Source organism: Ceratotherium simum, chromosome 7 (assembly GCF_057802395.1).
Source record: "Ceratotherium simum simum isolate JZ-2026a chromosome 7, ASM5780239v1, whole genome shotgun sequence".
NCBI lineage: Eukaryota > Metazoa > Chordata > Mammalia > Perissodactyla > Rhinocerotidae > Ceratotherium > Ceratotherium simum.
In genome coordinates this window covers 41,251,082-41,278,002 of record NC_141906.1, presented here as the reverse complement: position 1 = coordinate 41,278,002, position 26,921 = coordinate 41,251,082, and the positions used below count along the sequence as shown (strand labels likewise).

The window sequence follows — 26,921 nt, the reverse complement described above, 5'->3', positions numbered from 1 at the left end:
ATATCTCACTGAGTAATTATTATTGCTAAAGTTTTAGTTAGAGCAACTGAATTAACTCATTTTTGATTGCTGGATTTTCTCCAGATTGGATGAAATAACACAATAAGGATTTGTCTAGGTTGTTATGCTCCCAGAATGCCACCCACCCCTAGCCCCCAACCTTTTGGGTGTCACAAGAGAAAAGGGAAAAGATAGCCAAAGGCAATGTGAAAAGGACAGGAGACAGCACTTTTCAGGATTCCCAAAGCATCCCTTCCAGGGCATACAGTGATGATCATAAATGAAAAGGAGATGTTGTACCCCTTTCCCAACTCAAAATGTTGGCAAAGCTGAGGCGAAGAGAGGGTAGGATGAGGACATTTAAATTGACAATTTAACTGCTATGTCTCCAAAAACAAGCAACAGATCCTGGTCTACTGGCTGGTGGCCAATATTAACCTTAATCAATGCATATGAGTCTGGGTACAAAATATGCCTGCACTTTCCAACTATGCAAAAGTTAGCTGGCTACTAGTCTATTGCTATACAAACAAAACCTACCACTTTATACTTAAGACACTGCTATCATGTTCCACAGGATCCTAAAACCCAAACCAAAAACATTCTCTCTTCCCCTAAATTAGTTGCTCCTCCTCCTGTATTCCTTATTACTATAAATATTTGCCAGTATCCTCTTCTAACTTGTTTTCTTCTAACATGTTTTCCAATTAGTGATTTATTGTTAAAAAAAAAACTATAATAGTATCTATTTCCATTTCTTTCCTTTTTAAATCAATACATAAATATTCATATAAATATTCATTTATGTATGTTTATATTTTACTTTAAAATGGAGCACTTTGGGGCTGGCCCCTTGGCGTGGCGGTTGAGTGCGTGCGCTCTGCTGCTGGCGGCCCAGGTTCGGATCCCAGGCACGTACCGACGCACCGCTTGTCGGGCCATGCTGAGGCGGCGTCCCACATAAAGTGGAGGAAGATGGGCACAGACGTTAGCTCAGGGCCAGTCTTCCTCAGCAAAAACAGGCGGATTGGCATGGATGTTAGCTCAGGGCTAATCTTCCTCACAAAAAAATAAAAAAATAAAAAATAAAATAAAATGGAGCACTTTGAGAGCTCCCAAGTAAATATCAAGTGAATAAGTTTGATCATGGATGCAGAAAAATGTGTCATTACTTCATCTTTTCAATAATGATGCTGGAACAGTGTGATATCCATTTGCAAAAAGAAAAAATTTGAACTTCAATCCATACCTTGGACTAAATACAAAAATTAATTCAAAGTGGATCCCAAATATAAATGCAAAATCTAAAACTAAAAAACTTCTAGGAGAAAATCTTTGTAACCTTGCATTAGGCAGAGATTTCTTAGACACAATACCAAAAGCACAATTCAAAAAAGACCAAATTGAAAACTTGGACTTCATCAAAATTAAAAATTTCTGCTCTACGAATACTATGAGAAATTATATGCCAACAAATTGGACAATCTAGAAGAAATGGATAAATTCTTAGACTCATACAACCTCCCAAAACTGAACCAAGAAGAAATGGAGAATCTGAACAGACCAATCACAAGTAAAGAGATTGAAATAGTAATCAAAAACCTCCCAAAAAATAAAAGTCCAGGACCAGATGGCTTCTCCAGTGAATTTTACCAAACATTCAAAGAAGATTTAATACCCATCCTTCTCAAACTATTCCAGAAAACAGAGGAAGATGGCATACTTCCTAAATCATTCTACGAGGCCAACATCACCCTGATACCAAAGCCAGACAAAGACAATACAAAGAAAGAAAATTACAGGCCAATACGGCTGATGAACATTGATGCAAAAATCCTCAACAAAATATTGGCAAACCGAATACAACAATACATTAAAAAGATCATACACCATGATCAAGTCGGATTTATACCAGGGATGCAGGGATGGTTCAACATCCGCAAATCAATCAATGTGATACATCACATCAACAAAACAAAGAATAAAAACCACATGATCATCTCAATAGATGCAGAGAAGGCATTTGACAAGATACAACATCCATTTATGATAAAAACTCTCAACAAAATGGGAATAGAAGGAAAGTACCTCAACATAATAAAGGCTATTTATGACAAACCCACAGCCAACATCATACTCAACGGGGAAAGACTGAAAGCCATTCCTCTGAGAACAGGAACGAGGCAGGGCTGCCCCCTCTCACCACTCCTGTTCAACATAGTACTGGAGGTTTTGGCCAGAGCAATTAGGCAAGAAAAAGGAATCAAAGGAATCCAAATAGGTAACGAAGAAGTGAAACTCTCACTATTTGCAGATGACATGATTGTATATATAGAAAACCCTAAAGAATCTGTTGGAAAACTATTAGAAACAATCAACAACTACAGCAAAGTTGCAGGGTACAAAATCAATCTACAAAAATCAGTTGCATTTCTGTATGCTAATAATGAACTAACAGAAAGAGAGCTCAAAAAGATAATACCATTTACAATTGCATCAAAAAGAATAAAATACCTAGGAATAAATCTTACCAAGGAGGTGAAGGACCTATACAATGAGAACTATAAGACATTATTGAAAGAAATCCATGATGACATAAAGAAATGGAAAGATATCCCATGCACGTGGATTGGAAGAATAAACATAGTTAAAATGTCTATATTACCTAAAGCAATCTACAGATTCAATGCAATCCCAATCAGAATCCCAATGACATTCTTCACAGAAATAGAAAAAAGAATACTAAAATTTATATGGGGCAACAAAAGAACCCGAATAGCTAAAGAAATCCTAAGAAAAAAGAACAAAGCAGGAGGCATCACAATCCCTGACTTCAAAACATACTACAAAGCAATAGTAATCAAAACAGCATGGTACTGGTACAAAAACAGACACACAGATCAATGGAACAGAACTGAAAGCCCAGAAATAAAACCACACATATACGGACAGCTAATTTTCGACAAAGGTGCTAAGAACATACAATAGAGAAAGGAAAGTCTCTTCAATAAATGGTGTTGGGAAAACTGGACAGCCACACGTAAAAGAATGAAAGTGGACCATCTGCTATCGCCATTCACAAAAATTAACTCAAAATGGATCAAAGACCTGAAGGTGAGACCTGAAACTATAAAACTCATAGAAGAAAATATAGGCAACACACTATTTGACATTGGTTATAAAGGAATCTTTTCGGATGACATGCCTACCCAGACTAGGGAAACTAAAGAAAAAATAAACAAGTGGGACTTTATCAGATTAAAGAGCTTCTATAAGACAAACGAAACCAGAATCAAGATGAACAGACAACCAACCAGCTGGGAGAGAATATTTGCAAAACATACATGTGACAAGGGGTTGATCTCCATAATATATAAAGAACTCACACAACTGAGCAACAAAAAAACAAACAACCCAATCAAAAAATGGGCAGAGGAAATGAACAGACACTTCTCCAAAGAAGATATACAGATGGCCAATAGGCACATGAAAAGATGTTCAACATCACTAATCATCAGGGAAATGCAAATCAAAACAACACTAAGATACTACCTCACACCCATTAGAATGGCTATAATCACCAAGACAAAAAACAAGTGTTGGAGAGGACGTGGAGAAATAGGAACCCTCATACACAGCTGGTGGGAACGCAAACTGGTGCAGCCTCTATGGAAAACGGTACGGAGATTCCTCAAAGAACTAAAAATAGAGATGCCCTATGACCCAGCCATCCCACTACTGGGAATCTATCCAATGAACCTGAAATCAACAATCCAAAGAGACTTATGCACCCCTATGTTCACTGCAGCATTATTCACCATAGCCAAGAAGTGGAAGCAACCTAAATGTCCCTCAACTGACGACTGGATTAAGAAAATGTGGTATATATATACAATGGAATACTACTCAGCCATAAAAAAAAGACAAAATCGTCCCATTTGCAACAACATGGATGGGCCTGGAGCGTATTATGTTAAGTGAAATAAGCCAGAAAGAGAAAGACAAACACCGTATGATCTCACTCATATGTGGAATATAAACCAACACATGGACAGAGAAAACTGTACTGTGGTTACCAGGGGCAGTGGGGGTGGGAGGTGGGCACAAGGGGTGAAGCGAGTCAAATATATGGTGATGGACAAACAAAAATGCACAACCCAAAATTTCACAATGTTAAAAACCATTAAAACATCAATAAAAAAAAAAATCTGCTCTACAACAGACGGTGTTAAGAGAAAAGACAAGCCAAACACTAGGAAAAAATATTTTCAAGTCACATATCTTATTTATAACTTGTATCGAGAATATACATAGAACTCTCAAAACTGAACAATAAGAAAACAACCCAATAAAAAAAAAAAACAGGCAAGGGGCTGGCCCCATGGCACAGTAGTTAAGTTCAGGGTGTTCCACTTTGGTGGCCCAGGTTCATGGGTCTGGACCCCAGGCAGGGACCTACACCACTCATCAGCCACACTGTGGTGGCAACCACATATAAAGTAGAGGAAGACTGGCACAGATGTTAGCTCAGGGCTAATATTCCTTAAGCAAAAAACGAGGAAGACTGGCCACAGATGTTAGCTCAGGGCTAATCTTCCTCAGGGGGAAAAAAAAAAACAGGCAAAAGATTTGAACAAAGATTCCACCAAGGAAGATATATAGAGAGCAAATAAGCACATGAAAAAATGCTCAATATCACTAGTAATTAGGGAAATGCAAATTTAAAACACAATGGGATACCACTACACGCCTATTAGAATGTCTAAAACTGACCATACCAAGCGTTGGCAAGAACACGGAGGAACTGGAACTTTTATACACTGCTGGCTGAAATGTAAAATGGAACAACATGTTGCAAAATATCTTAAAAAGTTATACAAACAACTTTAATGATCCAGCCATTCCACTCCTAGGTATTTACCTAAGAGAAATGAAAGCATATGTCCATACAAAGACTTGTACATGAATGTTCATGGCAGCTTTACTTTTATGAGCCAAAAATTGGAAACAATCCAAACGTCCATCAACAGGTGAATGGATAAACAAACTGTGGTATATCCATACAATGGAATACTACTTGAGTATTGCTGAGTGAAAAAAGCCAGGTAAATAAAAAAGAGTACATACTGTATAATTTCATTTATGTAAAACTCGAGAAAATGCAAACTATTTTATAGTGACAGAAAGTAGATCAGTAGTTGCCTAGGGTGGAGGACTTTTAGGGGTGATGCATATGTTCATTACCTTGATTGTGATGATAGTTTTAAGGCACATACAAATATCAAAATTTATCAAACCGTACACTTCAAACATGTGCAGTTTATTGTATGTCGATTATAATTCAATAAAGCTATTAAAATTGTTAATAACAATAACTTTTCTCTGTTCTTTAGATTTCTTAAGAAAGGACAAAAGTCACAAAATACCAATATCTTCCTAAAAAATAAACTGAAAAATTAAAATTAGGTCCACTGGATCCTGATGGTATACCAATGGTTAGAACACATCAAATATAAATAAATACACTAATACACATATCTCTCTCTCTCCATGATTTCATAATTCTTTAAAAAAAACTTATTGGTTACTTCTGGAGGATGTCAGAGAATCAACTCATTTTTTGAACATTGGTATATAAAGACAAAGAATCGAGCATTTCTCCTGCCTTTCCTATAATGACTCTACCCCTGGGTAACCAAATAGTAGGTATGCAAGTATGTCTTTACAGCTAATAAATGAAATGACAGAATTAGAATATCACTTTGAACCCCTCTTGAATTAACAAATCTAGGCATTGCATTTAAATGGCTGCTAATTTCACAAAGAGATAACCATACATGTACTTTCTGATCAAAGAGCACACAATTACCTATAAAAATCCTGCCAAAAAATTTAAAAAATAGTTTTTAAAAACCCGTGGCGGGCCGGCCCCGTGGCTTGGTGGTTAGGTGAGCGCGCTCCACTGCTGGCGACCCGGGTTCGGATCCCGGGCGCGCACCGACGCGCTGCTTCTCCGGCCATGCTGAGGCCGCGTCCCACATACAGCAACTAGAAGGATGTGCAGCTATGACACACAACTATCTACTGGGGCTTTGGGGGGAAAAAATAAATAAATAAAATCTTTAAAAAAAAAAAAAAAAAAAAAAACCCGTGGCTTGGCAGTGGGTGCGCACGCTCCACTGCCGGCAGCCGGCGTTCGCATCCCGGGCATACACCAACGTGCCGCTTGTCCGGCCATGCTGAGGCCACGTCCCACATACAGCAACTGGAAGGATGTACGGCTATGACATGCAACTATCTACTGGGGCTTTGGGGGGAAAAAAAAAGGGGGGGAGGAGGATTGGCAATAGACGTTGGCTCTGAGTCAGTTTTCCTCAGCAAAAAAAAAAAAAAAAATTTTAAAAATGAAGTCAAATGAAATCTGATCAAACCTCTAAATCCAACTAATTTACTGGAAATAGAGGACAGACAATACATTAACTCTTTGGTTTTTATAAAAGATACTTGAGAGATCAACCAACTGCAATAGAAGAATCTTACACAGATGTTGGTTGAAAGTATTGAAAAACTTTAAAATATAAAGACATGAAACTTCTGAGACCATCAGAAATCTGAATGCTGATTAGATATTCAATTCGATATTAAGGAATTATTGTTTGTTTTTAGGTGTAATAACAGCACAGTAGTATAGTCATCTTTTTAAAAAAGACCTGTCTTTCAGAGAAACATACTAATATATTTATAGATTGCATGTTGTGATTCTGGAATCTGCTTCCAAATAATATGAGAAGGGAGAAGTGAGCGGGAATACACATGAAATAATAGTATCCATGAGGTGGTCTTTCTTGAAGCTGGGTGATGAGTAGAGAGGGATTCAATATTCCATTTGGTCTGCTTTCGTATATGCTTGAATTTTCTATAATGAAAAGTTTTTAAAAATAAGATACCCTGTTGAATTCACTTTGTAACTTTTTTACATACATAGATATAAAAATCCTAACTAAATAAAATTGGCTTAGGCCAAATTTCCTCTCTCATACTGTCCTTGTCCTTTCTGATATGGAGGTTATACTGGCTTCTAAACATAACCTGAGTAACTTGGCCTCTTTTCCTACTCTGACGGTTTATTTAAGATGCGAACAATTTGTTTCATAAAGGTTTAGTTGAACTTTGTAAAACCATCTAAGCCTAACAATTGTATATGGAAGGGAGAGGTACATTTTTAATTACTGATTTTAATTCCTTTATTGATATTATATCTATTCAGGATTTTAATTTATTCTTGAGTCTGTTTGGTATATTTTTCTAGAAAACAGCCAATTTCATCTGTTCCTTTTGTCATTCTCAAATGTACTGGCATTAAATTCCCCATAAATTTTATTTAATCTCTACCATATTTATAGTTATGTCTCCATTTTCACATTTTTAATAACATTATTTGAGCCTTCTCTTTTTCCTCAATACACCTTTTCAGTGGCTCATCATTTTATTAGTCTTTTCAAAGAATCAGATTTTTATTTCCTTCAGCCCCTCTATAGTTTGCTTTTTGTCATTAACTTCTATTCTTAGCATTATCCCTCTCTTCTACTCTCTTTGGGTTGCTTACGTTAAATACTTAGCTCCCTCATTTCAATCTCTTTTCACATATATGCATTTAAGCCTATGAGTTAATCTCTTTACTACTACCTCACCTGCATTCAAAAGGTTTGATATGTGACGTTTTATTTTGGTTTCTGTAGAAGTTTAACTTCCATGATCATTTCTTCTATGACCCATGAATTACTTTTGAATATTTTTGAGTTTCTAAATGTGGCAATGTTTCATCTTTTGATTTGTAATTACATTGCATTGTGGGTTGATTATCTGCCATTTGCTGCAGCTTGCTTCATGACTTAGTATGTGGTCAAATTTCATACATGTTCTGTATACTTCAAAAATGTGTGTGATCTAATTATTAGTTGCAGGGTTCTGTAAATGTCCCTTAGCTCCAGCTTGTTAACTCTTTTATTCTAATCTTCCTTCTTTACTAATATTTTATTTACTTGATGTATTAATTATTGAGAGATAATTAAAGTATTAATTGTAAGGCTGTCCATTTATCATTGTAATGTCAATATTTTTTCTTTATATATTTGAAGTTATGTTATATATACACACAATTCATGACATTTATCTTTACCTAGAAATATTTAAGTCTTCCTAGTGAATTATCTCATTCCTGGGCCGGGCCCATGGCTTAGCGGTTAAGTGCGTGCACTCCGCTACTGGCAGCCCGGGTTCGGATCCCGGGAGCGCACCAACGCACCGCTTCTCCAGCCATGCTGAGGCCGTGTCCCACATACAGCAACTAGAAGGATGTGCAACTATGATGACATACAACTATCCGCTGGGGCTTTGGGGAAAAAAAGAAGGAGGAGGATTGGCAATAGATGTTAGCTCAGAGCCGGTCTTCCTCAGCAAAAAAAAGAGGAGGATTAGCACAGATGTTAGCTCAGGGCTGATCTTCCTCACAAAAGAAAAAAAAATTATCTCATTCCTAGTGAATGAATGTCTTATACTTGATAAGGCTTCTGCCTCAGTCTAATTTTTCTTAAAATTAATTTACCTAAGACAGCTTTTTTTTTTTTGGTTCCTTGTGTTAGAATGTTTTAGACCCATTACTCATAAACAGCAATATAATTATTTGCTTGCTGCATTTTAAAAAAAATCCCACCCTGGAGTCTCCATGTTGTCTCTGGTAAGTTTAGTCTGTTCACATTTATTTTGATAGCTGATATAGCTGAAATTATTTCCACTATCTTGTTTGGTTTTTAATATACAATGCTTTTTCCCTCTTTTTCTTTTTTCTTTTTCTTTTTTTAGTTTTCCTTAAAATTTTAACAGGATTACTTGAAAGCAGAATCAATATTATCACTCTTGCTAAATAACAGGACCTCAGAAAGCTTTAACTCAGATCACTAACCCTCTTGTCATATGCATTTTCTAGTACAGTATTTAATTCTTGTGCATTTAAGTTACTTATTGTGTTGTTTTATACACTCGGGTCATCCAGATTTGTCTACATGTTTACCAGTTTCTTTGCTAACTTTGCATTGTGCATCCTCTTCTACATTCAGGGTTCAATTTCCTCCTATAAAGTACAAATACCCTCAGCAGTCCTTTGTAATGGTCTATGAGTAGTGAACTCTCCATCTCCATTTGAAAATACATTTACTTCTCCTTCAGTTTAGAATGAGTTTTGAGAGTTACTTTATTTTTCCTTGGCACTCTGAAGATATTAATCTATTGGGTTTTGACCTCTTATTCATGCTCTTGATAAATCTGCCTAACTAACTGCTATTCAGTTATAAATGACTTGTCTTCTCTTTCTGGTTCCTTTACTACTTTCTCTATATATTTAATGTCCAGTAATTTCACTAGAATGTATTGAATTGTCTATTTATATTTTTCTACTTATAGATTATCCACTTATTTTTAGGCATAGCCCCAGAAAAGAGAAAAAGTGATTTGAAAATGACTATTTTCTTAATCCTCCCAAAGACTGTTCAGAATTAATACCAGGCTATATATATATAAGAGGCATTAATTCATTACACACAGTGGATGCCCTAGGGCAGTGGTTCTCAAAGTTTAGCATACAACACAAACACCTAGGGAACTTATTTAAATACAGACTTCCGGACTCCACCTACTGTTTCTGCTTCAGAAGGTCTAGGGTCCTACCATTTGCATTTCTAACAAGTTCCAAGGCGGTGATGCTGATGCTGCTGTTCAGGGAACACTACTTTAAGAACCTTGGCTTTAGGGATTAGGGATAATTAGCTCATGGAATGCCCACTGAGAAGGACTTTAGGGATTTATCCTGCTTCTTAAATCTAGAAATTACTATTTATTATCAATTCTAAACAATTTTTAGCTTTAAATATTGCTCTCTCCCATTTCTTCTGGTAGAATTCCAACTTTATAAAATAATAGCAGCCAACAGTCTATCACCCAGCCAGAACTGTTCCAGTTCATTCTTCACACAGCCTTCAGGCTACAAACAAAATTTGATCATATCATTTCCCTACCCAAAATTATTCACTGGCTCCTCTATTCCTACAAGAGCAGTCTTTCATGGGGAAGGATACACAGATGGGCTTCAGAGTACGAGAAAATTTTTTAGTGTTTACATTATGTTTACATTATGTTACACGTTTTTTATAATACTATCAAATAGGTCTGTGATCTAAGCATGTTAAAATTGCTGACCTATTAAATTCAAATGAGTCAGTGTGACACATAAAGCTTTTCATGATCTGTGCCTGCCTATCCTATCCTTATATACCCTGCCTTGAGCATACCATGCTTTCAAACTTGCGTCATTATACCCATATTACCTCCACCTAGAAAAGAATGCCAAATAGGCTTCTCATAGGCCTGACAAACTCCTACTCATCTTCCCAAGAGGTCCAATATCACCTTCTCCAAGAAACCTTCCTCAACCTACTTAAGAGTTAATTGCTCCCTTTCCTATTCTCTCTCAGCACTTCATACAAACATCCACTATTACTTTTCACCGTTCTAATTACAGGTCTACAGAACTATCTTTATAAGAATATGAGTTACCTCAGGCAAGAATGTAATCATTACCTTTAAATCCATAGTAGATACCCAAATGTTTGTTAAATATATAAACATGTTGGCTAAATATAATTTTTCCTTGGACTCTATAGACAATTTCCAGAAGAATGTATATTTATATTGTAAGAATTTTCATGTCTGTTTTCATCTAGATTTTCAAGAGAACCAGAGATTCAATGGGAGTAAATGGTACCTAGTTTCGTCAAAGCCAGGATTATGTCCCTGTAAGGGCTAACATCCGCAATGTCGATACAACCAAGAGAAGAACATTGAAGGGGTAAACCAAATTGAAAAGTTTCTTTTTATGGAAATAAAAATCTAAAAAGATTTTTAAATTTAGATTTTTAGATTTCCATAAAAATCTTCATGGAAAAAAAGGACTCTCATTTTACTTCCTATACAAGTCTACTTGGTTTATCTGTTTATTTAAAACATAGATGTGCATATTACAAATTAAGAGAAGATTCCTCTCAATATTTACTAAAACACCCACTATTTCAGAAAAATCCCTTTACAAAGGTATATACCATACAAAGAGAACAATAGTGAGTGGTTCTCTCCAGGGGCAGAGGATGGGAGTATGAGGAGCCAAGGTGGTCTTTCACTTACCATTTTTCATATGTTTCAGTATTGTCTGATTTTTTAAAAAAATAATGTTATATATTACTTTAGCAACCAGAAAAATATCATGAAAGGTAAAAAAGCCATATTCTATGTTATGCTATTAAGAAAACAGTTTAATTATGAAACTATTTTAATATATTATTCTTACCAGATTTAAGACCTGAAATTTTGAAGATGGCACTTGGTTTCCCATTCGTGACAAATCCTAGGAGTTGCCATACTGGCATTCCATTTGAATCAGGATAGGAAAAGTAGACAGATCCTCCCATTCCCTCTGGAAATGGGATTGTTCCCAGCATAAAAACCACAACATGGTTGATATTTTCATAATCAGGCAAGTCAAAAACAAATTTATCCTCTGCCACTTGCTGTGCAGCTGTTTGCACCTAGAAAATAAGAAACTCGTCTTAGTTCAATAGTCTGATGAGTTTCTATAACCCTTACAGTATTGCTGTAAGCTCTGTTCCAAGTACAGTCAATTACAGTCATTATACTAAGTATAAAGTTGGGTCAATTTGGTACTCTAATTATGGAACTACCAAACATACCATAAACTGTGCTAATTTTAATAGAGAATCCAAAAATAGACATTTAGCCTTAAAATGATGATTTAATGAATGTAATCTTTTAAAAATATAACCAAATTATTTCATAAGTGCCCTGAAAGGATTTAACTCACATAAATAAATCACTCTAGCTTCAGAATGTTATAAAAACAAAAGGTTGTTCAAAACACCATACCAAGAAAGCCTTATCCTCTAGTTTAAAGGTAAAGAACCTCAGGTAATTAAAATGGGTAAGCAATCCAGAAGTAATTACAGTCAATTCTCATTATTTGCAGATTCCATATTTGCCAATTTGCCAACTCACTAATGTATATTCGTAACCCCAAAATCATTTTAGTTGCACTTTTGAGGCAGCAAAAATTTTGAGTTGCCTGACGCACATGTTCCCGGCTCAGGTGGAACAAAGCTACACTGCGCCTTCTGTTTCAGCTTTCATACTGTAAACAAGTGTTCTTTTCTCAGTCTCCTTAGTGCCACATGTGTGTCTACTTTTGGGCTTTTCGGTGGTGATTTTGCTGTTTAAAATGGCCAAGCCAAAATGCCGGCTAGTGTTCCTAAGCCAAGGTTGTTACGTGCCTTACTGAGAAAACATGCATTATACAAGTTTTATTCAGATATGAGTTACAGTGCTGTGAGTTCAATGTTAACAAATCAACAATATGTATTAAATAAGGTGTCCTTAAACAGAAACACACATAAAACAAGATTATGTGATGACAGGCTGATAAAAAATGTCATCAGAGGCTTGTAGGAACCTAACCCCATATTTCCCCTACAGGCAATGATTCAGTATTTACCAATTCAGTGTTCACAGAGACTTTACAGAACATAACTATTGCAAATAGTGAGAATAGACTGTATACAAAATGTAAAAATTCTACTTTGAAAGTGTAAGCGGGAACCTGTAAGTTTCCTCTTGACTCATTTCATAATCTAATTTTCTGCTCTAGAATTGAACATCAATTTATAGAATGAGATCGTATCTTATTTTGAAGTTTGAGAAATCTACTTTCAGAGAAAATTCCTTTTTACAGTTTTAGAAAATTACTGATAATTGCTATACTACATCCATTAGCAAAGAGAAGTATCAATTCTGAGCACACTCAGGTCAATAGGCTGTCAAGAGTTTACCTTCTATAAGGTTTTTTGGTTTTGTTTTTTTAGTAGCTATTGCCTCTCTAGTCACCAAATCTGAATTACTATCAGTATTTCTGAAGACTCTATATGGTCAATTCTTATAACCTAGAATGCAACTTCTTTTCCATTCCTAATACTTGCTGATTGTTACTAAAATGCCTACTTTTTTCCTCTATAATAACCTATTTACTACTACAAAGACACTTAACAAAAATACACTATGCAACTCCATCTATGTATTAGAGATACGGTAGTATCAACTGCCCTAAATTTGTTTCCAAGAGACCAAGGATGAGCATTCTTAAAAGTCAAGTTCAGATTCCCTCTTCTGAAGTTTTCTGACCCAATTAAAAACCCTCCAGTTTAATATAGAGAATAAAACAAAGGAACAACACAAATATAAACCAAACTGCCTGTAGCAGTGTTAAATTCAATTTCACCAGTTTTTGGCATGCACATAATCTTAAAAGGCATATAAAATTATGGTATTTACAAGTCTTGAAATAATCATCAAACATTTCTTAAATGTCAACTCTGTATAAGGCACCAGACATTCTGTAAGTCTGTATTATGACACTCTAATCCTTGACCTTAGGAAAAAAGGTACTCTTTTATTTAAGTAAAAATTTCCAAGGAATGAAAACTGAGTTCATAACTTTAGATAAGTGGATTCTTCTAGAAAGAGAATAATGTAGTGAAGTTTTGAGATGTCACTAAGTTTATTTGCCCTTCATTTTTATTAAGGTGTTCTAATACTCCTTACAGAGTCGAACACCCCTAAAAAGTGTTGTCTTGAAGGAACCTCTACTGGACATCCATTACAGAGGTTAGGTGTCAGGTAAATACATACAGGTACTGCTGTAACTAAATTTCCTTCCAAATTAGTTGACAACATGAGACATACAAGGATTCCATATGGTCTTTTTATTCTTTAAAAAAAAAAACACACATTTTAAATGTCATTCATTCATGACACTCACTCATCTAAGTCTCACACTCATTCCAGGCTGCTCCTTTCATTTTTCCTATCAAGAGCAGGGGCAATCCAAAGTTATCTCACCAGTATTACCAATTACCATCATCACCAAAAGGGACCTCCCAGTCATTCAAGAGACAGACAATAAACTTTCTGAAGCTAGTCTTCTCCAACTTATCTTTGTGGTTCCTTAGAACTGTGTACAGAATACAGTACATTACCAAAAATTGATGAAAAACTTAACAATTCAACAAAGAGGCTGCAACATTCAACAAAGCAGGGAGAAAAAAAAAGAAAGAAAATTAACTCTAGGTGAAGAGTCAGGTCTGAAATGGATTTCTGAGTGGTTTCTAAGAAGCCAAGCAAGATTCACCCTCCAGATTATTCCTGAACAATTCCAGGTGCTGATCTCATTTAATTCTAATAATCCAGCAAGGAAGGTTATTATCTCTTTTGACCAATAAGGAAATTCGCTGCTCACATCCTTCGGGGTCATCTCAGATGTGGCTCACACTTAAATTTCAGGAGTTTCTATCAGCCAACCTGCAATTATATTAAGCATATTTTTACTAGGGCTCTTCTTCCAAAAGGACCCAGCAGATACACTCTGCCGGAGCACCTTAATCTTTGAGAAACAGGGCGCTACAGACTAGATTCGAATGCCAAATTTACCTCCAACTCACTTGATGAGTTTAGGCGAGTATTTATCCTGCCGATTGAATTTAAGCTCCTCTACTGCAAAATGGGAATAATAACCATCCCACGAGTTAAAAGGATTAAGTTTGAGGTGCCCAATAAGCGCTACATAGAAGGCTGAAATGACGAGAAACAGACAAAAGGCATGCACTGCCTAGTATATACTGCACACTCGAAAAACGGCAGCTAATAACTCTGAACAGAGCTGGGGCAAAGGAAAGCAAACACCCCGGCGCCCCTTCCCCACTCTCACACTCTCAGCCGGAAAGCAGACATGAGGGGATTTCCCCGCATCCCTCGCACCCTCCCCTTCCCGGGGCTTCGCTCTCGGTGCCCTGCCCCCTTCCTGATATCACCCAGCCCCATCCTCACCAGCCTCCCCGCCACCAAGCAGCCAAACATGGCGGCAGCGGCTCCGCTCGGCCGACAGGGACCCGAAAGTGGCGACTAGATGTCCTACGGTTACCGCCCTAGTCGAATCCAAGAACCTTCCAGAACATGCAGGAGGGCGCCTGCCCCTCCGCTACATAGCGACTAGGCCAGCGGCAGGAACGCCTTGTGCCCCCACGGCCTCTGACCCTGCCTTTCTAACCAACACGCTTCTCAGGCGATAAGTACTTCCGGGGCTTACACCCAGCCGCCTAGACTAAGGGAGGAAAGCAGGCCAGAGCCGGTACAAGACTACAAGTCCCAGAGGGCCTTGCGCCGGTTTCCGGGAAGGGAGCCAGGAGGATTTGCCTGTTGGGATTGATAGTCCACATGCCAAATTTCCGAATCCAGTGTCGGGAAATGTTTCTCACGTTTGTGTAACATTTTAGAGATTACAGTGCGCTCTTACAATCATGGCTTCACCAGATCCTTACAAAAACCATATAAGGTAGGTATTACTATCTCCATTTTGTAGGCGAGGAAATTGCCCAGAGTGACCAGCCCCAAATCTTTACACACCGCTAAATGTTGGACCCTGAATCCAAGTCCTGATCCAAATCCGAGTTGTTTCTGCTACATAGAGCTCAGAACTAATTTTTAACCAGCTGTTTTGTACTTAGTGACAACATTATTGTAGTTCTTTCTAGCTTCACTTAGCTCCCTCATTTATTTGCTGTAAAACTGTAAGCAAGTTATATAATAATATCTTTGTGCTTTAATGTCCCTATTTGTAAAATAAGAATAATAATCGTGCCTGTCTCCTAGGGTTGCTGTGAGGGTTAAATGAATTCATATATATAGAACACAGAATAGATCATGGCAGTGCTTAACTAATGTGAGTTTTATTGTAAAATGACTTATTTTTTTCTATATGCATTTGCGGAAAAGGTTCATAGAAAATAATAAACAATAGGGGAAAGAACTGGCATCAAGTACTGATTGCCTCCAATACTCATTCTCCCTTTCACAGCTTCGATTCGCTTTCCTCTTGCATAGCCAGGTAGGATATCCCTCCCCCGGGGGTCTCTGCCCAACTTGAAATATCTGAGCTTAGTCCACCAGCCGTCAGCAGATTTCTCTTCCCAACCCCAGGTTACATGTGGAGGATCAGAGTGTTTGGAACAGTCCTTTGGCCTCTACTCTGGCTGGATAAACTCAGACCACCCTATCTTATCTCAGATACTCCTTTGAGATAGCCAAGTGAAATATGAAGAGATAGAAGAGGATATTTCTACCTAAGACATCTCAGAACCTTCAAAATAGAAAGGCAATGATGAGACCACTTCATAAGGCGCAAACTGCTTGGGTTCGGAGCCCATCTCTGTCATTTATTAGCTATATAATCTTAGACTACTTACCTATCACTTCTATCCCTCCTTTTCCCCATCCGTAAAATGGGATAATAACATAATAGTATCTACATCATAAGGTTGTTATGAAGGTTTTTACATGTAAAGTATTAAATAGTAACTAGAATATAGCTTAATAAAATGTTAGCATTTAGCATTATTACCTTTCCTAACTAATTTTCCATGTCTTTATACCCACCGTGTACCCCGTGAAATAATAAGAAATAAATATGTTGGTCTCTGCCCCCATTCCTGACACAGGGCTCCTGAAAATCTTGTAAATTCCTAAGTGATAAGAGCACTAGGAGCATCCTTTTTTCTAATGAGGCAACTCTGGGTGGGCTCCTGGAAGGCTCCTAGATGGGGGCTGGTCACCAGAAAGACTGAGCCATGATTTGATTAGAAGCTTGGAATTTTCAGCCACACCCCCCTATTTTCCAGAGAGAGGAGAGGAGCTGGAAATGGAGTTTTTTTGTTTTTTTTTTAATCCCGATTTTAGCCTGCAATTCAAGTTGTTTCCCATCTTGGCTCTTCATTGCCTTTCCAGTTGTTTTTTTTTTGGTGAGGAAGATCAGCCCTGAGCTAACATCCATGCTAATCCTCCTCTTTTTGCTGAAGAAGACTGGCTCTGAGCTAACATCTGTTGCCAATGCTCCTCCTTTTTTTTCCCCCCAAAGCCCCAGTAGATAGTTGTATGTCATAGTTGCACATTCTTCTAGTTGCTGTATGTGAGACGTGGCCTCAGCATGGCCGGAGAAGCGGTGCGTCGGTGCGCTCCCGGGACCAGAACCCGGGCCGCCAGTAGCGGAGCGGGTGCACTTAACCGCTAAGCCACAGGGCCGGCCCCTGGAAATGGAGTTAATTGATCGTGCCTACATGAGGAAGCCTCCATAAAATCCCAATAGTATGGGATCTGGAGAGCTTCCAGGTTGGTGAACACATCCATTTAACAAGAGGGTGACTCACCCCACCTCTACAAGGACAGAAGCTCCTGCACTTGGGACCCTCTCAGACCTTGCCGTATGTATCTCTTAATCTGGCTATTTGTCTGTAGCCTTCATCATATCCTTTAATAAACTGGGAAATGTAAGTAAGTGTTTCCTTGAGTTCTCTGAGCTATTCTAGCAAGTAATCGAATCCAAGAGGGAGGAGGTCACGTGAACCTCTGATTTGTAGCCATGTCAGACAGAAGTGGGTAACCTGGGGACCCTGTTACTTGCGATTGGCATCTGAAGTTGGGGGGATGGAGGGCAGTCTTGTGAGACTAAGCCCTTAACCTGTGGGATCTGATGCTATCCCAAGGTGGGTAGTGTCAGAATTCAGTTAAATTGTAGGACACCTAGCTGTGTCACAGAATTGCTTCGTGTGGGAAAACCCCCCATACATCTGGTGTCAGAAGTGTTGTGAGTGTGGTAGTAGTGTGAAAGTAAAGAAGAAACATGGAAGAGAGACCAGGTTATTTTCTTTACATACCCTAACCATACTTTTGATTCTCTGAGCAACTCATACTTTTCAACCTTTCTGTACTTATGCAACTTGCTTGATCTGCCTGTAATATTTGCTTGGCAGTTTTTTTATACACCCTCCCAATTGGGTCGAATATTTTCTTCAGGAATTCTTTCCATGACCTAGCTGATAATTAGTCATTCCTTCTTTTACACAGCAATCTTATTGATTGGGTTGAGAGCTGGCTAGCTTAGAAATTATTCTTATAAACTACAGTTGCTGCTTATTAATTATCTCAACCTTTGTTATGTGGGATTTGAGCTTTTTCTCCATTGTGCTAGTGAACTGTCTAGTTCTAGGTGGGACAAATAATTAGAGGCACTGAGTTTAGTATCCTTTCTCCAGACTATGAGAGCCAGCCTTTTATTCACCAAACTGTTATTTCTACATACAAGGTTCTTTGTAACTAATGAGGGCAGAACTAGATACAATGTATGGAAGTGAAGAAAAACATTTCAGGGGAAAAAATCTTTCCAATAATCAGAGCTCTCTGAAATAAGAATAGACAGACATGAGATATTGAATTCTCCCATTCACATTAGTATTTTAACCAATGCTGAAATCCACTTACATAGTTAAGGAGATTCATGGAAAACTTGGGAAAATTGGCCTAGGACCTCAAAGGTACCTACCAGCTCTCAAACTATATGCTTCCATGGAGAAAGAACAAATCATAGTTCAATTTTGGCCAGGAATCAGGAGTTCTGAATTCTGATTTTAGCCCTTTTATTAACTAGCCTAGAGATGAAGTAATTTACTTCACCTTTTTGGGTGTTAGGTTTCCACACTTATAGAATGAGGGCATTTTATTCTGATTTCAAGAAAGCAAAAATATGTATTCTTTTCTTCTAAGAAAAATTTTTCTTTCTAAAACCAGGAAAACAAGAAAGAAATAGAAGCACAAACGCCATCTTCTTTGAACTAGGAGATATCTGTAACTCCAAGTCACAGAGATATCAGTGGAAAGTGGATAGAAGAAAGACAAATGACTTAGCAGAGGAGAGAAAGGTCAAAGTCAGGTACATATAAAGAAAGATAATAAATACCTGAAAAGCTCAGGAATTGGAGATATAAGGGGCCACAGAAGGCAGGGGTAAGGCAGTAGATTAAAACAGGTACATTGCTTAAAATTAATGTAAGATTTTAAACCTGTCCCTTATCCACATCTCACCCACTGGCATAAAATCTCTGGGAAAAAATTGAATCAGAGAGGCCCCAAGCACTAGGAAACCAGATACTAAAAAAAGTGATTGTGAGGCAAGGCCACGGCATACAGATTAGGTCCTGAATGAGGGGGCCCAGGTGAGAGAGGAGCACTTGGCTCACCAAGTCAAACACACCAAAGTGGGACTGTGTCCACCCAAAGCAGGGGTGGCTTTTCCTAAAACATCCACTGGGAGGCTGGGGGATGCCTTTTTCTATATCATGCATGCAGAGAGGGATGTCTTTTACTAATTCATCCATGGGAGAAGAGAGTCACTTTTTAAGAATTCATGTAAAAATCCAACACCCTTTCATGATTAAAAAACATTAAAGAAACTAGGAATAGAAGGGAACTTCTTCAACCTGTTAGAGAGCATCTACAAAAATCCCACAGCTAACATCATACTTAATGGTGAAAGACTGGATGCTGTCCTCCTAAGATCAAGAACAAAACAAAGATGTCTGCTTTAGCCACTTCTATTCAACATTTTACTAGAGGTTCCAGCCAAAGCAATTAGGCAAGAAAAAGAAATAAAGGTCATTCAGATTAGAAATTAAGAAGTAAAACTATCTCTATTCATGATGTGATCCTGTATGTAGAAAATCCTAAGAAATCCACTAAAAAACTATTAGAACTAATAAACAAGTTCAGCAAGGTTGCAGCATACACAGTCAATTTACAAAATTCAATTGTATTTCTAAACATTTGGAGTGAATAATCCAAAAATGAAATTAAGATAAGTCCATTTACAATAGTATTAAAAAGAATAAAATACTTACTTAAGAATAAATTTAACAAAAAATGTGTAAAACTTATACTTTGAAAACTATAAAACGTTGTAAGAAATTAAAGATCTAAACAAACAGAAAAACATCCAATATTCGTGGGTCAGCAGACTTAATATTGTTAGGTAGGCAGTATTCCCTAAATTGGTCTATAGATTCAATGCAATCTCAGAATTCTTGCTGACTTGTTTGTAGAAATTGACAACTTGATTCTAAAATTTATAAGGAATGGCAAGAGACTCAGAATAGCTAAAAAAATCTTGAAAAAAAGAACTAGGAGGATTAACACTTCCAAATTTCAAAATTTATTGCAAAGCAAAGATAATCAAGACACATATGTGGTATTGGCACAAAGATAGACACGTAGATCAATGGAATAGACTTGAGAGTCGAGAAATAAACTATATGTCTGTGGTCAACTGATTTTTGACAAGGGTGCCAAGACATTCAATGGAGGAAAGAAAAATCTTTTCAACAAAGATGCTGGGACAACTGAATAGCCACATGCAAAAGAATGAAGTTGGACCCTTACCTCATGCCATAGATAAAAATTAACTCAAAATGGATCAAAGATCTAAATGTAAAAGCTGAAACTATAAAACTCTGAAGAAAACATACAGGTAAATCTTCATGAGCTTGGATTTGGCAAAGGATTCTTAGATATGACACCAAAAGCATGAGCAAAAAAAAAAAAAAAGGTCATCTGAACTTCATAAAAATTGAAAACTTTAGTGCTTCAAAGGAAACCATCAAAAAAGTGAAAAGACAACCCACAGAATGGGAGAATATATTTGCAAATTGTACATCTGATAAGGGACTTGTATCCAGAATATATAAAGAATTCTTACAGCTTAAAAAGACAACTCAAAATTAAATGGACAAGGAGCTTGTATTAGTTTCTTAGGACTGCTGTAACAAATTATCACAAACTGCATGGCTTAAAACAGTAGAAATTTATTCTCTCACAGTTCTGGAGGCTAGAAATCAAGGTAGGTATTCGGAGGGCCATGTGCCCTCTGAAGGCTGTGAGGAAGAATCTGTTCCATGCCTGTCTTCTAGCTTCTGGTGGTTGCCAGTAGTCCTTGGAATTCCTTGACTTACAGACCCATCATCCCAAACTCTGCCTCCATTTCATATTGCGTTCCTCCCTCTCTGTGTCTGTGTCTCTTATACAGATACTGGTCATTATATTTACGGCCCACCCTCATCTAGTATGGCCTCAACATAAATTGATACATCTGCAAAGACCCTATTTCCAAAAAGTTCACATTCATAGGTACCAGACCGACATGAATTTGGGGGAGGACACTATTCAACCCACTATAGATCTGAATAGACACTCCTCCAGGGAAGATATACAAATGGCCAATAAGCATATGAAAAGATGCTGGACATCATTAGTCATCAGGGAAATGCAAATCCAAACCACAGTAGGATAAACTTCACACCCACTAAGATGGCTAGAATCAAAAAGTCAGAAGCGAGGATGTGGAGATATTGGTATATACCCTCATATACTGCTGGTGGGAGTGTAAAATGGTGCAACTACTTTGGAAAACAGACTGACAGTTCCTTAAATGATTAAACGTAGAGCCACCATATGACCCTGTAATTCCACTTCTAAGTATATATACCCAAGAGAAATGAAAACAGATGTTCACACAAAAACTTGTATATGAATGTTTATAGCAGCATTATTCATAATAGCCAAAATGTGGAAACATCTGAAATGTCCATCAATGGATGAATGGATAAACAAAATGCAGTATATCATACAATGGAAAATTATTCAGCCATAAAAATAGTGAAGTACTGATTCATGCTACAATATGGATGTACCTTGAAAACATTATACTAAGCGGAAGAAGCCACCAAACATCACCTATTATGTGATCCATTCATATGACATATCCAGAATAGAGAAATCTATAGAGACAGGAAGTAGATTAGTAATTGCTTAGGACTGGGGTAGGTGGGGATGTGGAGATAGGGGGAGATAGATAGCTAAAATGTACAGGGTTCTTTTTTTTTTAACCATCTTAACCATTTTTTTTAACCATCTTAACCATTAGTACAGTAGTATTAACCATATTCACCTTGTTGTGCAACATATCTCTAGAATTTTCTCATCTTGCAAAACTGAAACTCTATGCCTATTGAACAATTCCCTTATTCCCCCTCCCCCCAGACTCTTTGAGGTAATGATCTAAAATTGTAGTGATTATAGTGATGGTTGCATATATCTGTGAATATACTAAAAACCATTGAATTATACATCTTAAATGGCTGAATTGTATGGTATGTGAACTATATTTCAATAAAACTATTTTTAAAATCAGTATCATTTACAATGGCATAAAAAAAAATTCATGTAAAAATACCCGTGAGCAAGTGGGCGCTCCCGGAATGGGGAGAGAGGGATTAATGAAAGTTTTCCCCATCCTCGCTACACAATACTGACATCAAGGCTCATATTCCCCAGGTAGAAGACTAGCAGATCCTTCTCAGGAGAAACTGAACACCCCAGAGATAACAGATATCTTGAAATCTCCAATGACAAAACTGACAGGCTGCCTAATCCTACTATACTGAAACATTCAGTTAACACCTCTCCCCATACTTTTTGCTTAAAAATAAAACATGCCACTGAGGATCACCAGACATTAAGGAAAACTGCTATCATGAAAGAGAAAGACCAAGGCAAACAAATAACGTGTGTCTGTGTTGAGGGGGGAGGTTCAGTAGAAACAAAACAATATGAGAAGCAGAAAAAACTTAATAAAACCCTATGGGTATTATCCAGAGAGAGAGAAATAGAGAAACTGCATCATTAAAACAAACATAGAATTCTATAAAAGAGGAAAATCAGAGAACAGGAAAGAATCCATGGAACTTAAACATATGAGGGCTTAAAAGACAGTTTTTAGTTTTCAGAAGGGTTGTAAGATAAGGTCAAGGATCTCTCCCAGAGAAGAGAACAAAAAGAAAGAAATGGCAATCAGGAGAGATATGATAAAATTAGAAGATCAATACAGGAGGTTCAATATTTGACCCAATGGGGCTTCCTCAGAGAATAAAGAAAACATTGGACAGTAAATTATCAAAGAAATACTATTTTTTAAAAATCCAAGAACTGAAGGACATGAGTCTCCAGAAAGCAGCACCTCTCGGCCTGGTGGCATAGCAGTCAAGTTCGCATGCTCCACTTGGGTGGCCCAGGGTTCGTGGATTCAGATCCTAGGCGCAGACCTACACCCTGGACATCAAGCCATGCTGTGGCAGTGTCCCATATACAAAATAGAGGAAGACTGGCACAGATGTTAGCTCAGGGACAATCTTCCTCACCAAAAAAAAAAAAAAAAAGAAAGAAAAGAAGAGGCTCATTGACAGCAACATAAAGACCCACACCAAGGCTCATCCTCAGAATATTAGGACTAAATAGAGATTCCATAAAGCTAAGAGAAAGAGAAAGTTACATACAATGATTGGGAGTCAAAGTGAATTGACCTCTGTGTAGCAACAGTAAAAGCTAGAAGGTAAAGGAAAAATGCCTTCAAAATTCAGAGGGTAAATTATTTCCTATCTCGAATTCAATATCCAACCAAAATTCCAATCAACTAAAGGATAGGATTTCAGACCTCCAAAGTCTCAAAAAAATTGCCTCCCATGTACCTTGTTCTCAGGAAGTTACTGGATGTGCTCCTCCCAAATGAGGGATGAAGCTAATAAAGGGGAAGAGACGAGAAGAGATCAGAATACAGGAGATTCAACTAAGGAGAGTGGCAAAGAGGATTTCAAAGGCGATGGAAAAAAAAAAGTCCCAGGGGATATGCAGAGAGCAACCAATCCAGGGATCCTTTAGAGGGTTTTTTTTTTTTTTAGAGGGTTTTTTTTTTTTTAGGGACAAAAATGAAATAGATTATTTGACATGTTTGACAATGTGAAAAATTATACAGAGAGGTGTTTTATGGAGCTGGTAGCTGGATGAAGACTTAGCCTAAGTCAGATATTCAAACTAAAACTGAAAGAGGCCATTATTTAGGCCAGTACAAATACAGCACCAAAGAATATTTACATGAATGTATTTGTTTCCTATGGCTGCTGTAACAAATTGCCACAAATTTGGTGGCTTAAAACAATACACATTCTTTTACTGTTCTAGAGGTCAGAAGTCTGAAATCAGATTCACCTGGATGCAAACAAGGTGTCAGCAGGGCCACACTCCTTCCAGCGGCTCTAGGGAAGAATCTGTTTTCTTGCCTCTTCAAGATTCTAGAGCCGCATTCCTTGGCTTATGGCCCCTTCTTCCATCTTCAAAGTCAACAGTGTAGCATCTTGCTTCAGTCCTCACATTGCCTTCTTCTCTATGTCAAATATCATCCTGCCTCCCTCTTATAAGGATATTTGTGATTGCACTTAAGATCTACCAGGATAATTCAGAATAATCTCCCCATCTCAAGATCATTAACTTCATATCTACAAAGTCTCTTTTGCCCTATGAAGTAACATTCACAGGTCCTAAGGATTAGGACCTGACTACTTTGGGAGGGCATTATTCAGTCTACCACAACTATCTTAATAAAAACTCCAGATGTGTGGGGCCGGCCCGGTGGTGCAAGCGGTTAAGTGCACACGCTCCGCTGCGGCGGCCCGGGGTTCGCTGGTTTGGATCCCGGGTGTGCACCGACGCCCTGCTTGGCCAGCCATGCTGTGGCGGCCTCCCATATAAAATGGAGGAAGATGGGCACGGGTGTTAGTCCAGGGCCAGTCTTCCTCAGCAAAACAAAAAAAAGAGGAGGATTGGCAGATGTTAGCACAGGGCTGATCTCCTCAAAAAAAAAAAAAACGAAACTCCGGATGTGGATTAAATAAAAATTATTTACATTAAGAAGATGTGAGAAGAGGAAGTGTGGATAGCTAAAATCCTCTTCTAACATAGTTGATATATGTCAAAACTAATGAAGGAATCAAAAGAGAACAGCAATTACATATTACTTAGAATTATAAGGTAAATAAAAGAAGCAGCAGCTAAGAATGTTAAAATTACTTGCTTCTGGGGAAGAGAACATGAGCAGAAAACTGCTGTTTTTGCTTAAAAGCTTTTTTACTCCATTTGTCTTTTTAAACTGTGTGCCTATAGCCGGTGGCGCAAGCAATTAAGTGCGCGCGCTCAGTTGCGGAGGCCTGTGGTTTGCCGGTTCGGATCCCGGGTGTGCACCAATGCACCACTTGTTAAGCCATGCTGTGGTGGTGTCTCATATAAAGTAGAGGAAGATGGGCATGGATGTTAGCCCAGGGCCAGTCTTCCTCAGCAAAAAAGAGGAGGATTGGCATTGGATGTTAGCTCAGGGCTGGTCCTCCTCACAAAAAAAAAAAAAAAAAAAATGTGTGCCTATGTTAATAATAAAATCTAATTTTATAAAAGTGAAAAAAAATGAAGGAATTGAACTAGGTAATCTCTAAAATTCCCTGCAGTGAATATTCCGTGCCTCTGAAGTTTTGATCTGTAAAACAAACCCTGTCAGGAAATCAGTAAGAATCATACTGGTACAAGAATTTCTGCTCAGAAAAAGACATGGTGGTGATTTGAAACTTTCCAAATGATAGTTCTCTCTTGAATGGAGATCCAAGTGGCTTCCCCCCATTACTCTACCTTATCACCTGTGGTAGATTACAAAAATATCACAAATTCTTCTGCTCCCTATGCCCATGACCTTGCAATGTGACTTTGCAGCTTCTCCCATCAAGAGATGGAGTCTATTTCTTCACCCTCCTGTCCTTTTTACTCGATTTGACCAAAAGAATGCAGCAGAAGTGATGTTGTACCAGTTCCAAGCCTCGGCCTCAAAAATACTAGCAGACAATACAAGTGTCTGCTCTCGTTCTTGAAACTTTGCCAGTCTACCATCATCACAAGCCAAGGATGGCTTCCTGGACAAGGAAAGACACCTGGCCCCACTGCCTCAGCCAACAACCAGTCGAATCCCAGGAGCAGAGCTACCCAGCTGACTTGCAGCTGACCAGACACATGAGTGAACCTAGTCCAGACCTGAAAAACCACAAGCTGTGCTCAACCCAAATAGAATCATGAGTTGAATAGGCCCAGATGTTTTGTTATGCAGCAAAAGCTAACTTCTATGTAGTTCCTTTATAATCTGTGATTACCTTTTATTTATTAATTTTCCTTTCCTATAACAAATACTGGTAGTTATCCAACGTCCATTTCCCTCCTTCTTTCCTATTAATAGAACCCCAAGTTTGTTCAGGAATTCATCCCTCCTCCATGAGACTCAGGAGCCCCAGAAGAAGACCCTGCTTAATTTAACCAACAAATTTCCATTCCCTTTGCAGTGATTGGATTAGGATCAGTCCCATAACCCAATTGTGATCGATGGAACCTGAGAGGAAGTCTGCTGGAAGCTTCCGGGAAAGGTTTCTTGGTCTTAAGAATGTCACACGAAGAGATGATCACTTTCTCCCTCTGTATATTGGCATATCTGAAAGTGACACTTGCAGTTGTAGCAACCATCATGAAATTTCAAAGAGAACGACCTGAGAAAAAAGCCAGCACAATCAAGAAGGCAGAGCAAAGAGATGAAAATAACTTGAGTCTTTAACTTTTATCCTGTGCTGTTGAACCAACCAGCCCTTGAGCCTATCCTACATATGTACTTATGGTTTTGCAAGATAACCTATTTCTCTATTGCTTAAGCCAATTTCAATTGGCTTTGTTGTTACTTATAGCTAATGTTATAATTAACATAACTCTCACTCGAATATAAACTCCAAGAGAGCAGGGAACATGTCTGTTTCGTTTACCACTGTATCTCCACTGTCTAGCCCAGCATCTGCCCCCTAGTAAGCATTTAATAGTTATTACTGAATGAATGAAAGTGTATTATATCAATCATTTATTTAGGACATCTGGAGTTGACACTTGACTAGACAGTATAAAGATCTAATTAGGGAGCCTGACTACTCTTGACTGTGAGCCCCTCAAGAATAGGACTCTATCTTTGCAACCTA

At 37.9% G+C, this 26,921-nt stretch overlaps 1 protein-coding gene across 2 annotated transcripts in view; it reads right to left on the bottom strand.

The window, feature by feature from the left end:
• HIKESHI (heat shock protein nuclear import factor hikeshi) overlaps positions 1 to 15,177 on the bottom strand; it is a 42,796-nt gene extending 27,619 nt beyond the window's left edge. The window contains exons 1-3 of one of the 2 annotated variants that reach the window (XM_087433556.1): positions 14,995 to 15,175; positions 14,408 to 14,469; positions 11,396 to 11,633 (exon numbers count right to left, since the gene is read on the bottom strand). In XM_087433556.1, coding sequence (XP_087289682.1) covers positions 11,396 to 11,633; positions 14,408 to 14,422 — 253 coding nt within the window. In that variant the 5' untranslated portion in view covers positions 14,423 to 14,469; positions 14,995 to 15,175. Of the gene's footprint in view, positions 1 to 11,395; positions 11,634 to 14,407; positions 14,470 to 14,994 lie in introns of both variants that reach the window. The other variant, XM_014790393.2, reaches the window with a different exon arrangement.
• Between the last annotated feature and the right edge of the window lie 11,744 nt (positions 15,178 to 26,921).